Consider the following 15,913-nt stretch of genomic DNA (forward strand, 5'->3'; position numbering starts at 1 on the left):
GTGTGATTAGCTAATCTGGTTTGTTTTCTCAACTAACTATATTTTTTAAAGAAAACATATATGCAGGTATTGTGCATGAATTGAGTTATAGAAAAATTTCAGTAAACCAAAAGAAAGTTATGGTTATGCTATAAATGTTATGTACGTATTAAGTTGGATCTTGTCTCTCCTTGATTTTATATTATTAAAAATGATAAAGAGTATTAGCAGAAATAATTTTGTAAGATCGAGATTTTATTATGATTTAACAATCTATCAAATAAGTGTATGGGTAAAGAATTAATATTCTCATGTTAGTCTACTCGTTTAATTCTTATTTTAGAATTTAGGCTACAGTTTGTTTTGAGGGATAATGTTATTCATTTTGTAACCTATATCTGTCAAATGTAATTATATTTTTAATTAGATATTTATTTCATAATCCTACTATGCATGTTAAAACCAAACAATCAAAAGAACTAAACTTCAATTTTGTTAAAAGTCATACATTAAAGATTTAGATGTCAAGCTATAAGTCATACCAAATTATAAGTTAGGATATTAAAAATAGTGTCTTCATATACCATTCTTTCCTGGAGATTAAAAGATATTTCTACTTGAAATATTCTTTCTTAGAGCATTTTTTTTTTTGGGGGGGGTTCTTTGTTGCTTAAAAAGTACAGCTAGATATTTTACCCAAATTTAATCTAGGCTCAACATCCTTACCAACTTCAATCTACTAAATACCTATTTCGTACTTTTATTTGATGCATTTATTGCTGATAGGTTTCACTACCATATTTAATTCCCAAAGCCTAAAGAATATTCATTCATTTAAGAATCTTTAAAAAACTCAGTATCGATTATTAAGGAATTAAGAGTTTCTTATTTTGAACCTGAGTGGTCTTTTTTCTTTTAAATACTGTTTTCGAATTATTCTTTTGTCATGACTGTACTATTACTAAATAATTGCTATTGATTTACATTAATAGCTAGTGGCCTGTGTCATGGATCATAGAAATAACTTTTTTCAAACTTATAATTTGATAAAGTATTTGATCAATGATGGACAAGTGCATATGAATGGCTTAGCTTGTTCTTAAGGAAACTTTTTAAATATTATTGTTTAATTTCTAAAGCTTGTAGTAAGAAATTACTTTCGTAGTTGTTTTGTTTTCAAAAGTCATTACATTTGAAATTTATTCCACATCAATTTTTTGTATAAAAATGTTTTAATAAAATTATATTTCTGAAATATATCTCAAAGTATTTTTTTGGAGCAAAATCTATTGCAAAGTTGGTATTACCTTGCGGGAAAAGCCCGAAGAAATCATTCCAAATATGCGCTCCCTTTGTGTATTTCAAGGGAGTTAAACTTATTTCGTGAAAGATTAGATTTCTTTCCAATTCATCTTATAGAAATTCAAAGGAATCTAGCTGTTTACAATAAATTGATTTTCTGTCACAATTGCATATTTCCTTTCTAAACCAAATTCTATTGGAGTGAGCTTACTTTAATAGAATTTTATTCCTAACTAAAACATCAAAGTCGATATTACAAGATATCACATCGTAATTAATCGCAATTAAGAGTATATGGCAAGGGAATTGTTGGAAAAAAAAAAACCTAAATCACTAAATTACCAAATCATATTGGTGATTAGTTCAATCTGTCTTTTTTTGTCAATTTTTTTTTATTTTTTCTCTTTTTCTTTGTTGCTCCACAATTGGCACCTATTTCTTCCATGTAAAACTAAATTACATAAATTTTGTTTTCCAATTCATGTTTAGTTTCTAAATTACCCAGCTAAAGTTTTTTTTTTTCTTGTTCTTCACTAATTCTGGAATCTATTTTTAAGACAAGATGAAAATTTACACCAGCAAGTTCAATTTCCTCAATGAAAATTTAAAGTCTGATATTATATGAATAAGCGCAAAAAAAAAAATAGAAAAGGACCTTGGGAATATAATGCAGTCATTAATGGGTCACTTATTCTGTTAATTTTAATATAGAATTAGGTATACGTCAGCAATGTGCACCTTTGGAAATCAGTAATATCACGGAAAAGAAAAACAAAATATGATTCTGAGGGGCTTGAACTAAATTCAGCCATGTCTACGTTCTTTGTATAACTATCTTATGCCCTCGAATATGCAACCACTAATATAGTGATATGCACCTTGTTTAATGTACGGTATGTAATGAGCCATTGAATTTATAAAAGTTTCTAATCAACTTGGCTGAAATTAATAAAAGTACAAGAAAACTGACATACAAGAAGTTAGTCAAGATTTTTAAGATTATGGCATAACTAATGCCCCGTCATCAAATTTTAACGGAAAATTTTTTCAAATAAATTAAACTATAACCTATTACCTTTCCAAATCAATTTCTATTCCATAAGGGATTCTACTTCTAAAACAAAACCTAAAGGTTGATAGTACGTAAAAGGCCCCAGTAATCCTTAGAATTACATTTATGTTTGGAAATAGATTAAAAATCATTAATATTACTAATAAGGACATTTTAGGAAAGAAAAATTAAATCACCAAATCATATTGGTGCTTTTAATTTAGTATAGACATTATTTAATAGAGAGTTGAAAACCTAACATGTCCATATCAACTCAATGCATTATGCTTTACAAGACAGAAATCCAAAAGGGATGAACTATCAAGGTTACTTTTATGACTAGGATGATTCTAATCATAATTCTTCCAGTAAACTGGAGATTAAGACATTACATACTAAATCCTAAATGCGATTCCTATGTTTCCCTTATCATATCCCGATTTCCTGCTACATCTATTAAACAAAGCCTAAACTCGTATCACAAATACACCAAAGTTACAAATTCTATCCCCAAGCAACCCAACAATGAATACTTACTAAAATGACTAAATAATTAAAAAGAAGAGAAACGAAACTACTTTTCTACCAGAAAAAAATCATATAAAATAGCTCAATTTAAACACATTGCCAACAAGATAATAGCTTGTTTCCACTCCCTCCCCCACCAGGCCCCCATCCACCCTTCCAGAAAAATATAAACAGGAATTCTCCTCGCTACAAGTAGGGCAAACTTGTCTCAAGCCCGAACAGACAGAAATTCATTTGCTCCTTCAACTATGGTTTTACCTGTCTATCCAAGCTTGAAAGCTTTATGCACCACACTTTCCAATCTAGTAGATGTAACATTTTCTACTTAATCACCATCACCTGGGTGATATTGTTATTGTAACTCAACTAAATAGTTACAGGAACTTAATACCTGTAATTTTGTGGAAGCATCTATAATTCAAAACTTTGTAATTTAAAATGGCTCCCGAGTAGTTCTTATAAGAACCTATTGATCACGAAACAAATTTTCCTCAAGTACTTGCCATTTTAGAGCAATCCAGGTTTACTAGCAACTTGTCATCGTAATAATTTTCTAGAAAATTCTATTGGATGACTTCCACGACTTCCCAAAATGATTTTCCCACTTACTTTTAGTTTTTCATATTTTGAACATCCCACAAATCTAGATATTAGTATGACTAGTACTACAAGTAAGAGGAGTACGTTCATCAGATTTCAATGTGGTTAGTCACCATGACTGTCTAAGGCTAGCACAATTTACCTTTCTCATTGACCAGAGTTCCATGATCAGACAAAAATCTTATGACATCATAAACTGCTACATCTCCTTCGTAACTAATCACATCCTTCCTGCCAGCTGGAAATAGTAACAGAGATGGATAAATTTCCCTCTGCAAATTAGGACCAGAATACAGAATTAGTAGCTCATCTTTAAACATTTATAGGACAAAGAAGAATTATTTACATTTGATCAATACATAAATTGTAAGAAAGAGGGACAGAAATTTGGTCGAATCTTTTGACAGACAAGAAAGCATCTTGTGCTCAGAAATACCACAAGGTTTAGTTATTTCCTTGATACTTTAACACAGTAATCTTGACATCAAACTAAAAAAACTCATGCCAAAGTACTCTTCTCCGTGATCTATGTTCAAAATGCTATTTATTGGCCATTTCCCTGTCCTTAATGAAGAAATCTATTTAATTGCTATATAATATAACAAAATAATGGTTTGCTCCAGCCAACAAAAAAAAAAAAAACTAACTGATATTGTTTGTCTCTAGCTTCCATTTAGTTTTTACAAAATAATGGTTTGCTCCAGCCAAAAAAAAATAACTAACTGATATTGTTTGTCTCTAGCTTCCATTTAGTTTTTTACAAACTCTAAATTGCTGGAGAAATCAGTAGAAGAATTAGGCAACAACAATTAAGTAACACACAGAGGCCTGGACCCTATATAGTCATTAACCTGACCTCATTTCTTTTCACCATTTCAGGAAGCTTTCAGAATAAAGATAGTACTACAGTAATAAAACTGCAAAATCTAGTAACGTACTAAAGGAGGTAGAGACATGATAGTGGTCAATTTATTGTACATGAAGAATCAACCATAAGTATTCAAAATTCACACCTGAACCACAGATTTCAAAATCCAGCTGCAGTCATTCAGCGTGCAATCCATCAAATAAATGAGTGGCACCTTTGTGGAACTCCTAATGTTATCTGCACATATCTGACCACATATTAATGGTAGAAACAAAACAGAATCATTTTTATTTGAAAAGACATGCATGAGTTTGTTTGGATAAGAGTTTATTTGCATGATTTATTTGAGATAATTACTGTAGCACTTTTTGTGATGTGATGTATGTGAGATAAAAAGGTGGCTGGGAAGATAAAAATGTGGTTGAAATTTGTGAAGTAAATTTTTTTATTTGAAATCAAGCCAATCCAAACAAACCCCATGGTCATTTTCTGCAATGTTAAAGCAACCAAGAGAAGAGAAAACAAAAGGAGAGACACACAGAGAAAAGGAAAACGCATCCTTCTTGCTAATAATCTGCGATGTGCATGCATCTGTGATGTTGAAGATAAGAGACAGATGAAGAAGTTTATTGACCATGATAAAAAATTTAAAAAAAAAAATTTGCACACCATGCTAGAGTCCTAAGAACTATATAGCCCAGCATATGCCATCATTCACTCCAAAAACTGGCATCCAACTGATTTGCATGAAATATTATCCTCTCACTTGACTTGACAAAGCACAAGAAAATTAAAAATTAAAAGGAAAAAAAAAGCAAATTTGTGACAAAAACAAAATGTTGGAACGAGGTGCTCAATTAACATTATCTCCCCTGCATAACAACAACATCTATTACTTCTCTTTACATCAAATGTTGTAGTTTCCTTACTGCTACTAATGTGTAGAATCATCCAATGTTTTGCATGAATTAAATTATGGTTGTTGGATGAGTAATATTTTACAAAAACATGTGTTACACAAATATGTAAACATGTAATGTAACACATGCAAGGCACATTAGTTCAACATGCTACCAAATTGAGCAGCATCCAGGTATAAAAATGCTACATAAAGAGTGTGATACATCTCATGTAACAAAATTAACAAACTATCAAGTCAGCAAGAGCTGTATAACCTTCATGTATAAGGTAGTGCAAAGCATCATTCCATGTCATCGATAATGTAAAGGACAAATTTATTGTCCTCCCAACTGTTCTTAATAATTTCTCAGAAAATTTGTTGAGTTTCCACACATTTGACCGCAAGCTATAAGATCACATTTGCTCACTTTTTTCAATTTCAACATCACCCGTTTTCAGACTGTATGTAATCATAAAGCAAGAACCATAGTTTTGCACAAAATTTCATGTGGAATTATCCAGATCTTATAGAATTCCTTCACTATATTTCGCATAGCCGTTTCTCATGAACTCGAGCTTGAGCAAAGCATTTGCACCCCTAGTTGGGAGTGTGAAATTGAAACAGTAAGAAAATAACGGGTGGGGCACCAGCCGACCCAACCCCAATTCAATTGAATTAAAAAGAAAAAAAGAAAGAAGTAAAGTCAAATATTTTGACATAGCAAAGTCATACAAAATCAAAGAGGAATAAATCTGTTAAGGTTTATGGTACAAAAATTAGCCTCAAGAATAAACTTCCAGTCATATAAACAGCATGAAAAATTCGATCCCTTTAACAATCAAGCAACATACATGAGGTTACATAAGCTTAAACAACCCAAAAATAGATAACGTAGTTAAGTTTAACTAGCTTTTTCTTCTCCAAGCGACTCACATTACATTTTCATTCTCTTGCATCAAAAGCATGATTAGCATTATCAGGAAAGAGAATACATTAGAGATCATACTTGCAGTATCATTCCCATATAACTTGCTAATGCATCATATAGGTAGCATAAATTAACCACACTGTAACTTGCTAATACATCATTCACATATAACTTGCTAATACATCAAGGATTTCATTCAAATATGGAACTGCTCAAAAAAGCTGTTAACACTACAACATGCTCCAAAGTAGCAGAAACTACCTCGATAAGCATTCAGGGTAAAAGCAAAAGTACTTATAGGCATATATGTCTGAGTAACAAAAAAGACCATTGACTCCAAGTAATTGGACTTGTTACCTTTTGTCAATAAAGAATTCTTGCTACTTGATCTATCATAACCTTGAATTGCTCTAAATACTTCACGAACAACCATTTCCATCCGCTGGCAAAATCCACACCAGCTGTTGCTTAATAGAACCAACGCATCTTTGTCCCAAGGATTACCATCGTTCACAGAATCAGACTGATTACCAAGGACCAGCTCAGAAAATGTATGGGCTGTAACTCGAGGAATAGATTCAGTCTCATGAAAATCTAGATTGACAAATGGAGGAACTGGAGCCTCCCTAGGGCTCTGAAGAACAGTTTCAGATTGTCGATATGGAGAAAGACTTTGATTTAGAAACCCATCAAGAAAATCAGATAATGAGGAATAACTCAAAGTAGCCGTCTCAGGTAAGATAAAATGTTTCTGCATAATGGGATCGATTATCACCACTGATGGAATCTTTAAGCTAGAAGCAGTGAGTGCTCCAAGCAATCTAGAGTGACCATCACAAAAGAAAAATGAACCACTAAATCCTTTGTGTCGTGTCTGCTCATGCACTCCGGCAAGTCTTTCCTCCTCGGGCATCCTCTCTTGACCATCACCAACTCTAGTTGTATGAATACGAGTGTATTCAGCAGATGATTCCTCATTCTTCCCAATGGGATCATTCTGATGACCTAGATAAGAAGATGTGGCATCAGTCATTCTGGATTCTTCATCAGTCACTGGTTTGAAACTAACATGGTTTTGGAGCTTAGTGTCCCTGTCCAGACCCAAAGTATCTTCAATATCATCTTTTTGAGAAAACTCCAAATTAGGCTGAAATTCTGGCTGGACAGGTAGAGGTTCAGCATCTTTAATTTCAAAATCTTCAGACAAAAGTTGAAATCCTGCATCTTTTGCAAGGGAGCTTAACTTTAATTCTTTCTTTTTCTGGAGCAAATTTTCCAGGATCTCATGCAAGGAACTACCCTGTAAATCTGAAATAAATTTTTCTAGCGAAATTTGCGTCTGATCATTCATAAGCACTACAGACATCTTATCCTTCACATTTAACTTCTGAAATGCTGGAAAGCGCTCTAGTTTAGGGACTACTGACGTACCATGTCCTCGAGCAGTTTCATCAGATGACTTTGTCAATTTAATAGTGCTTCCTCCAGGCATATGCTTTGAGATGTTATGGTGCATTGCTAATTGTCTGAAAGCATCAAGAGCTTCCTTGCTGTCTTTCCTGATAGATAAGGAATCAGATGATCTGTCAATGAAAAGAAGTATTGACGCCCTACTCGCAGGTAAAGTGGGTACATCATACATGTCATCTGTCAGCTGCACAAAAGAACAAAGACATTTGATCATCAGAATAGCAGGAAAAAGCAAGCAATTGAAAGTATTGTAAATATATAGTACTTAATTGCAGGATTTGATAGAAGACAGATTTAGATAGCATCTAGATAGCTTGATTTAAGGATGTACATTGATTAGCTAAATTTCAGAATCTAGATTATTCTACACACGTATATGTACGGATCTTTTGTACTCTTGATAAGAGTAAGATAAAACAAGATATGCTCCTCTCAGTGTTTCTCTGTTATATTTTTCTTTTTGTGGTATGACCCTGAGGAATCCAAGTCATCTCCTCCTATTGTTACAAATGCCCTTGTGAGACAAAAAAACTCAATGAGGCTGGTCAAGGAAACAGCAAGAGCGACGGTAGTTGAGATGGATATGGTTTTCAAGGTCGTGGGAGTGTTGATCATAGACAATATGACCTAAACCAATACATCTAAAAGTATTTTCTATCACTCTTTGCCCTTATAACCATTCTGTATCTAAACTGTTTTTATCTTATTGGTTGTTTGTGCTGATAACATTGCAGGTAATGATAGTAATAGAGAGGCATTATAAAGGTCTTGGATATGTTAAAGTATTTCTAAAGCATTGAGGTTACAAGGTGTACAAAGGTACCTTGTTATCTCAAAGAAAGTCTATTCTTGACCTTTTGATTGTGGCAGGGAACTTGGGTGCTAAATCTTGTAGTGCACCAATAATTACCAACGTGTAACTTACGTGAGAAAACGCTTTCAAATCCTAAGATATGGCAGACAATAGTTGGGAAACTAAACCATCTTAGAGTGACTCATCCTAACATTGCATATCCTATTGTCATCGTGTACCAGTTCATCTTCAAAAACAACTCAATGGGAAGCTTTAGAGCATATTTATTGTCATCACAAGGAGCTCCAGGACATGATAGACTATACGGTAATCATGATTACTCTCGTATTGAGTCTCTTAGCTACAAATGGGGCACATTCTAAGATTGATTGGAGATCCACCAACGGGTGTTATGTTTTTGTTGGGAGTAATTCAGTATAAAGGAAAGTAAGACCTAAAACCAGTGCAGAATCAGAATATAGAGCAATAGCAAATCCACTTGTGAGCTTATGTAAATATCGACTCTCAAGCAATATTAGTTTCACTGCCTAAGAAATTATGGTGTGATAATCAAGCTGCTCTTCACATTGTCAAAATGATTTTTTCATTGAAGAACCAATCACAATGAAGTTAAGTGCCTTTCTTTTGGTGAAAAGATTAGGAAAATCTTGAGCTTTGTTGGCATGCTTGTTTTTCAGCCTATTTTTATGTAACTTTTATTATTGCCATTTTATTGGAAAGAGTGTATGTGAGATAAATAAGGTGGTTAGAGAACATCAAAAGGTTTAAGAATAGAGTGTTTTGTAGACAAACCATCAAAACAAAGCCATAATTTCAACTAGCCACGTGAAAACTGGAGAGCAGTTAGCTGACTTTTTAGCTGAAGCATTGAGTGGTTCAAGGATTGGTTATATCTGTAACAAGATGGGCATGATTAACATCTATGCTCCGAGTGTTTTGTAGAACCTAGATAGCTTAATTTAAGGATGTGATTTATTCTTGATTTGTAACTTCTGAACCCTTGCTAAAAAAGTGAGCAGCAAAAGATTTTATTCTTTCCATTTACAAAAGCCTAAAAAAGTATAACCAACCAGAATTGCATAGTTTTCCAAGGACTGATGAAATTGAGCTTCATTACTTGTCAAAACCTTGCCAAAAAGATTGATCTAAAAGTAATCAACATTCTGACATTCAAAGTGTTATGTTACAACCCAAGCATGAGTTTAAAAAAATGGCAAGAGTAAGAAGAAAAAGAACGAGGCATCTTAGGAGCATCATAGGACTGTTTTTAGGACTGAAAATTCAAAAATGGAGGATTAAAGGAATTCAACTGAGTAAAATATATGCATCAACTAAGAATTATCATTATTTAATAACATGTAACAGGGACAAAAACAATAAGTGTTTCTTCATTTAGATTTGCCAGGACTCTAAGGATTAACAGGTTGTGACTTAAGCTATCTTAATTGGAATACCATGGCAGGGAGAAACTCACCCAGAGAGCTAAATGGAGAAAGTAACCATCAGAAAATTATGACAAGATAAAGAAGGTTCAATTAATATCTCCAGGGCTTCACAAAATATGGAACCCTCAAAGCTAAGTTGCTTGCAACACAAAGGAAACTTGTAAGCCCCTAAATCATTGCATAAATTAACTGTCCTTATCCACAGTGGAAGAAAGAAGTGCATAAACATTTACTTGAGAAATCCTTTAACTTTGAATTTCAGGAGGAAAAAAATTCCTGGCTAAGTCATTTAAAAATACCTAAATACTCTGCACAACTCAACACCAACACAATCAGAGAGAAACATACTTTCAGATCTGTTACAAATCAACAAGTACCTAAGCTTATACAAAGCACATCACTGCATCAACATCTTATGGATAATTACACAGACAACTAAGTTAAGCCACAAAACTACATTCAAACGGAAAAGACGATTCAAACTAATAGCATGTGAACGGCCTGCTTGTAAACCTAACTGAATTTCGAAAATCTGCCATGCAATCAATCTTAGTTCTTCTCATGATTCTTATAAAATGCATCACCAAATAAAGGCTATATAAGCAGTATATAAGCAGGAGAGATGAGAGCATACAAAGATAGCAGACCAAGTGGTGTGTCATCACCCGTCATTATTATAACAAACATATCAACTAAACTAATTCAGAGAAGTTCCCCCCTCCCTTTCTGGAGAGGGAGGGAGAGAGAGAGAGAGCACTAAAAGAAGTCTCCTTCAACATAATCACATGTCCAACACAATGAGAAGATTTCTTCGATTTAAACAATACATAAAGCAAAGGAGGCCCATGGTGCAATGTGATTAACGAAATCCTCGTAACTATTCTAATATTTTCTTTTCATTGCATGTCAGGGGAAAAAAGATACTTTAAAGGGAGCCTACTTAATTTACCTAATACCCATTCCAAACAAGTGAATAAATTAAATGTGAAGACATGATTTGTAGGAATTTAGAAACTCACAAATGAGTAGTCTTGCATGGAAAATTAAGTAGAGACCCATTCAAAACAAGTGTATAAATTAAATGCTAAGACATGATTTGTAGGAATTTAGAAACTCGCAAATGAATAGTCTTGCATGGAAAATTAATTAGAGACCAAACTGAACAAGTATAACATTCTAAAGAATTCATGATTATTGATTCTATCCAACACCAAAAAATATATCTCAGCAGGATCCACATTTAGGAAAAACATTAAGTTTCAAACAACAGAATCAAATAATAATTTTCAAACCATTAAGTGCCATTTTAGAACCTAAAGCACAAACCCTAACAGAAATCAGTAGGATTACTAACTAATAATCAAGAAGGATAACCATATGCTGCACTAAAAGCCAGAGCAAGCACCTAATATATCTCGATATGAATGTGTGAGGACAGCCAAGACTACGTCCAATTATAGTCTGCAGAAATTATTTACACATTAAACTAAAACAAATTCGATAGTCTGCATAACTCATAGTTTTCTTCTATATCTTCAAAGGCGAATTTCAACAGTATCAGTGAAACATAACCAAAGCAAAGAATTATCACATATGAGAAGTAAATAACAAAAATACTATGCCAGCTTGCCTCTGTGACAACAGACTTTTGAGTCTGTAATATGGCTTTGAGATCATCACCTTCCGTAAGAACCTTTGAACAAGTTGGGCAACCAGCAGAATATAGTTTCATCAACCAGGGAGCAGCAGAAGCCTCGATATCTAGCTCAGAAAGCAATGATTTCTCAGAAACCAATCCAAATCCTAGCCTTTCAGGAGGAAGGAAGAAATCCCTTGCAAACTTCATTAACTTTCGCAAGAAAGATTTAAGAAGCTGAAGTTCATCAACTGTACATGAAAAACCATCTGTATGTGTAATCTTATCTGCCTCTGAAAAATTGCCATCATTCCCCAAGGTAAGCTCAGTAAGCCAAGGAAATTGATTAAGCCCCTTATCAGCACTGCAACTCATTTTGGGGCCTTGAATGCCTGTTGAACCAACATTACGAATAACAAATTGCAATCAATCCATCAGATATTTTGGGTCAAATCATCAACATGATAATGGTGAGCAAGGAAATACCATCCACCTTCGGCTGCTTCTCCTCCTGCACAAGTGTTCCGTTGGTCTCTTCACTCAAACCTTTTCGAAAATTAAGAAAAAATTATCACCGGTGTCACTGTAAGGAAACGCTTGCTCGCATTTTGCAACTTTGAAAGTAGAGAAGGTTCATCATCTACAAACAAGAAAATGTGACTGACAATCCAAGAAATATAAACCATGCAAAATTGACTTCCAGCATGATTAATGATGTATGATCAAGGCTAACCAGCTGTCTGAAAGTTTATTGTTACACCACCACTATGGTAGATGTACATTAAGCCTATAGCAATGGAGAAAAAGACAATGCCTGCATTGCCTACACCTCTTCTATAATACGGCTTATGATTAAATTTCACAAAGGCCATTAGAATTGTGGCATTTTAAAATTATGAAGACCATTTTTCACTACACTAGAACCAAAATCCAGAATGATTAATGCTCCACCAATGGGGCAAAGATTGTAGTCAATACACCTAACAAAAGAGTAGACAGATAGACAATAGTTAATTATATTGAAGCCCACCAGAAATTTAATATAATCCAACATTCGTTTTACTGAAGCATGTCTATCTGAATCGTGCAAATCTCAACCACTAGCTTAATGAGCAAAATTCTCAGACAAGTAATGTAGACATTTCCACTGTGCCTAATAATATTTGAGTTACATGAAGCATCTCAATTCCATTTCTGAAAGTAACAATTACTTCAATTGCTCCCCTTGGAAAGACTATCTTATGCTCTCACCCATTTTTCATCCTTAAAACAGTGTCCAGAAAAAGTTCATAATTTTATTGCTCATGATGACCACACAGGCATGCAAGGGGACAATCACCTTTCACAAAAGCGCACCAGCTAATGGAGGAAAAGCAATCATTAAATGTTCTTTTGCAAGCAGTAGTGCGCTACTAAGCATGCTAAAACAGAAGCGATAACTGTTGGAAGGATAACTTCTGCTGAATGACAAAAATAATAGTAATACTAGTTGTCATAGAGAGATAAATGTTCCACTCACTCCATAAGAAGATTGGGATGCAAGGGCTAATTAAGATTGAAGTTCAAGACTTCAAAATATTCAAGGGAAGCGCCTCAATCATTTTTGCAAATCTTTATCCTTGGTCATCAATTCTTTATTTGGAAGCTTTAAGAGGAAACCATTTTCTTCTACACAAGGCAAGGGCTAAAACATGCGACATTGCAGAAGCACATAAGCAAGTAAATCATAGGAAATGAGACTTGAAGTCGTGCTTTACCCCTAGCAAGCAGCCCGGGAGTCCATCCGCAAAAATCCAGAAGAAGCAAAGTGATGTCAGTTGAATCAAGGAAATTCCTCAACTCGTGTGATGTGCGTAAGAGTCTTAAGGGAAGGTGTTCAGGCAAGAGAGACATGACATGATGAACAGAAGATAGGATGTTTTGCACTCGAAGTGTTCCGCGGTACTTGTAAGACAAGGAATGGTGGAAGTAGATAATAGTTACTGCATCGCCAGACTCGGAGGCGCCAAGTGCATTTGCCAGCATTCTCTCAGTATTTCTGTACAATAACATCAGCTTTAGGGAACCGAATCTCTCTTGCTGAGTTGTGACAGCATTTGCTAACTGCTTCTCAAGGGACCGCGACTCTCCACACCCTTTTTTTTAATGTTGGGGGTTTTGTTTGTGGTGGGGGGGGGCGGCGCCAGAAGGGAGGAAAAAGTTACCTCATCAGACAATTAATAATTAATTAAGAAACATGAATATGTACTCTTTTTTTTCTCTTTTAATCTCAAAGATTATTGCCAATCCATCATCATCATCCTGAGATCAGTATAACAAGAGAACAAAACAAAACGATAGTGACTTTGCTCTTTGATAGATAACTCCTCCTCTCTGGCTTTCATAGGAGAAAATGTTCTCATTTTCAATCATCTGATCTGATCAAATGTGTGTGTGTGTGTGTGTGTGTGTGAGAGGGAGTAGGAAAAGAGGATGGCGGGTGGCGTAGCTTACATGGTAGGGTGATCATGAGAAGGAGATTGGGATGGCGACGGATTTCTGAGGAGTAGTTGAGTTTGGTGAGAATTTGCCATTCCACTCCTTTTCTTCTGCTGCTGCCGTCCGACGCTCCTGAATCGACGCTCTGGATAGAATGACCTAGCACCAGTAGGAACAGCAGCAAGTAGAAGAGAGATTGCGTATTACTATTACGAATGGGGATCAGCCTTAATGGAAAGGGTTTCTCTGAATTTCCCATCACTCTTCGGAGGACTCTACACTGCACTTCCAGTTCCACTCTACTCTACACTCCGATCTCCACACTTTTTGTAACTACTCAACCAAAAAAAGATAATTAGGGCTGGCAATTAGATCCAAAATCCAATAACCCCCGGTTTTAAGAGTTGGTAATTAAATCCAAACTTCAATAACCTGTCCACTAATTTTAAAGATTGTGCTGTATCAATTGGGCGATGAGTTTTGGCGACTGATAAAAGAACTCGCGGAAACCAAACAACAAAAAGTTTCTCGTATATTGATTTTGGGGCAAATTATCCATTTCGCCCTTGAACTTTTTGTCTAGGTAAAATTAAGCCCCTTAACTATTTTTGGTCAACTTTGAGCCCTCAAACTTGTAAAATTGGGCACCCGTGACCCTTTTGGCCAGTTTATCCGGTTTTGCAACCGGTAAGCAAATTCACACAAATGCCAGTGTGCTTTGAAGAAGGGCATTTTTGTCCGCATATTCTAAGCAAAAAGGGAACAACTCCTCATTCATCCCTCCATTTTCCTAACCCGTCCAAACAAGTCGAACCACACCGCATTTTCCTTACCCCTTTTCATCCAAACAAGTCGAACCCTAATGTAATACCCAAATCCAAGTTAAACAATAAAAAAGTTCCAACTTTTAATCAAATGTTGATTATTCGTAAATCCCTATTCGTTTTGGGGAAGCGTTAAACCTCCGTTGGGTGCGACAGCTTCGAATTTGGGAGTAGAAGCCCAATTAGACCTGACCCGCTTGGTGGGGGGCTTCTTGGTCTTGGTCCTTTTAGTGCCGAAGTCGAAGGCGTAACTGTTGGTGTTATTGTGGTGATAGCTGCGGTCGGGGCGGGGGCAGGGGGCGGCGCCGTTGACGAGATTGGTTAAAGGTCGGGTCTTGGAGGTTTTGGCAGCGAGAAAAGGGTCTCTGTGGAAGCGCCAAGTTTTGGAGGGGCGGCGAGGGTGGTGGGAATGATTTTCGAAAGATTGGTGGCCGATTTCACCTAATCAAACACTGGGACGGCCTTGTCTCTTGGGGGCTAAAACAGTTAGAGGGGGCGATAGTGGTAGGGATATTAGGGAGATGGGAGGGGGCAGGGGAGGTGGTGGAGGAGGAGGAGAAGCAGCAAAAGAGGAGGGGGCAGGAGGGGTGGAGATGGGTGGTGCAGAGTCAGCTGAAGAAATAGTTATAGGAGGGATGATATCGGGAGGCTGGAGGTCAGCCATGTGAGATGTTTCAAACAAGTGAGTGAGAGAATAGTAGAAAATACTAGAGTGGAAGAAGGAGGAGGAGGAGGAGGAGGACAGGTGGGGTAGGTGGAGAGGAGAGCAGAAGTTTGCGGGAGGGAATCTAGTGGCGTGGCTACTTCAGTTCTACTATTACTGCCTGGGCGCTGTGTTGTGCTATTGAAAGTGGTTCTCCGGTCCGGTTGTCCTTCTAACCCTTTTACCCCCCTTCCTATCGTAGTTCGACTTGTTTGGGCGGGTAAAATGGAGGGAAGAAGGAGGAGTTGTTCCCTTTTTGTTTAGAATATGTGGACAAAAATGCCTTTCTTCAAAGCACACTGGCATTCGTGTGTATTGGCTTTCCGGTAGCAAAACCGGATAAACTGACCAAAAGGATCACGAGTACCCAATTTTACAAGTTTGAG

General features: G+C 35.8%; 1 protein-coding gene across 8 annotated transcripts in view; it reads right to left on the bottom strand.

The window, feature by feature from the left end:
- LOC113754129 overlaps positions 1 to 14,421 on the bottom strand; it is a 35,942-nt gene extending 21,521 nt beyond the window's left edge. For 3 of the 8 annotated variants that reach the window (XM_027298478.1, XM_027298471.1, XM_027298476.1), the window contains exons 1-7: positions 14,016 to 14,421; positions 13,280 to 13,657; positions 12,009 to 12,068; positions 11,517 to 11,914; positions 6,515 to 7,811; positions 4,474 to 4,565; positions 3,603 to 3,732 (exon numbers count right to left, since the gene is read on the bottom strand). In XM_027298478.1, coding sequence (XP_027154279.1) covers positions 3,603 to 3,732; positions 4,474 to 4,565; positions 6,515 to 7,811; positions 11,517 to 11,914; positions 12,009 to 12,068; positions 13,280 to 13,657; positions 14,016 to 14,259 — 2,599 coding nt within the window. In that variant the 5' untranslated portion in view covers positions 14,260 to 14,421. Of the gene's footprint in view, positions 1 to 3,602; positions 3,733 to 4,473; positions 4,566 to 6,514; positions 7,812 to 11,516; positions 11,915 to 12,008; positions 12,069 to 13,279; positions 13,658 to 14,015 lie in introns of those variants that run through there. The other 5 variants (XM_027298475.1, XM_027298473.1, XM_027298472.1 and 2 more) reach the window with 5 other exon arrangements.
- Positions 14,422 to 15,913: the final 1,492 nt, after the last annotated feature.

Source organism: Coffea eugenioides, chromosome 11 (genome assembly GCF_003713205.1).
Source record: "Coffea eugenioides isolate CCC68of chromosome 11, Ceug_1.0, whole genome shotgun sequence".
Taxonomy (NCBI): Eukaryota; Viridiplantae; Streptophyta; class Magnoliopsida; order Gentianales; family Rubiaceae; genus Coffea; species Coffea eugenioides.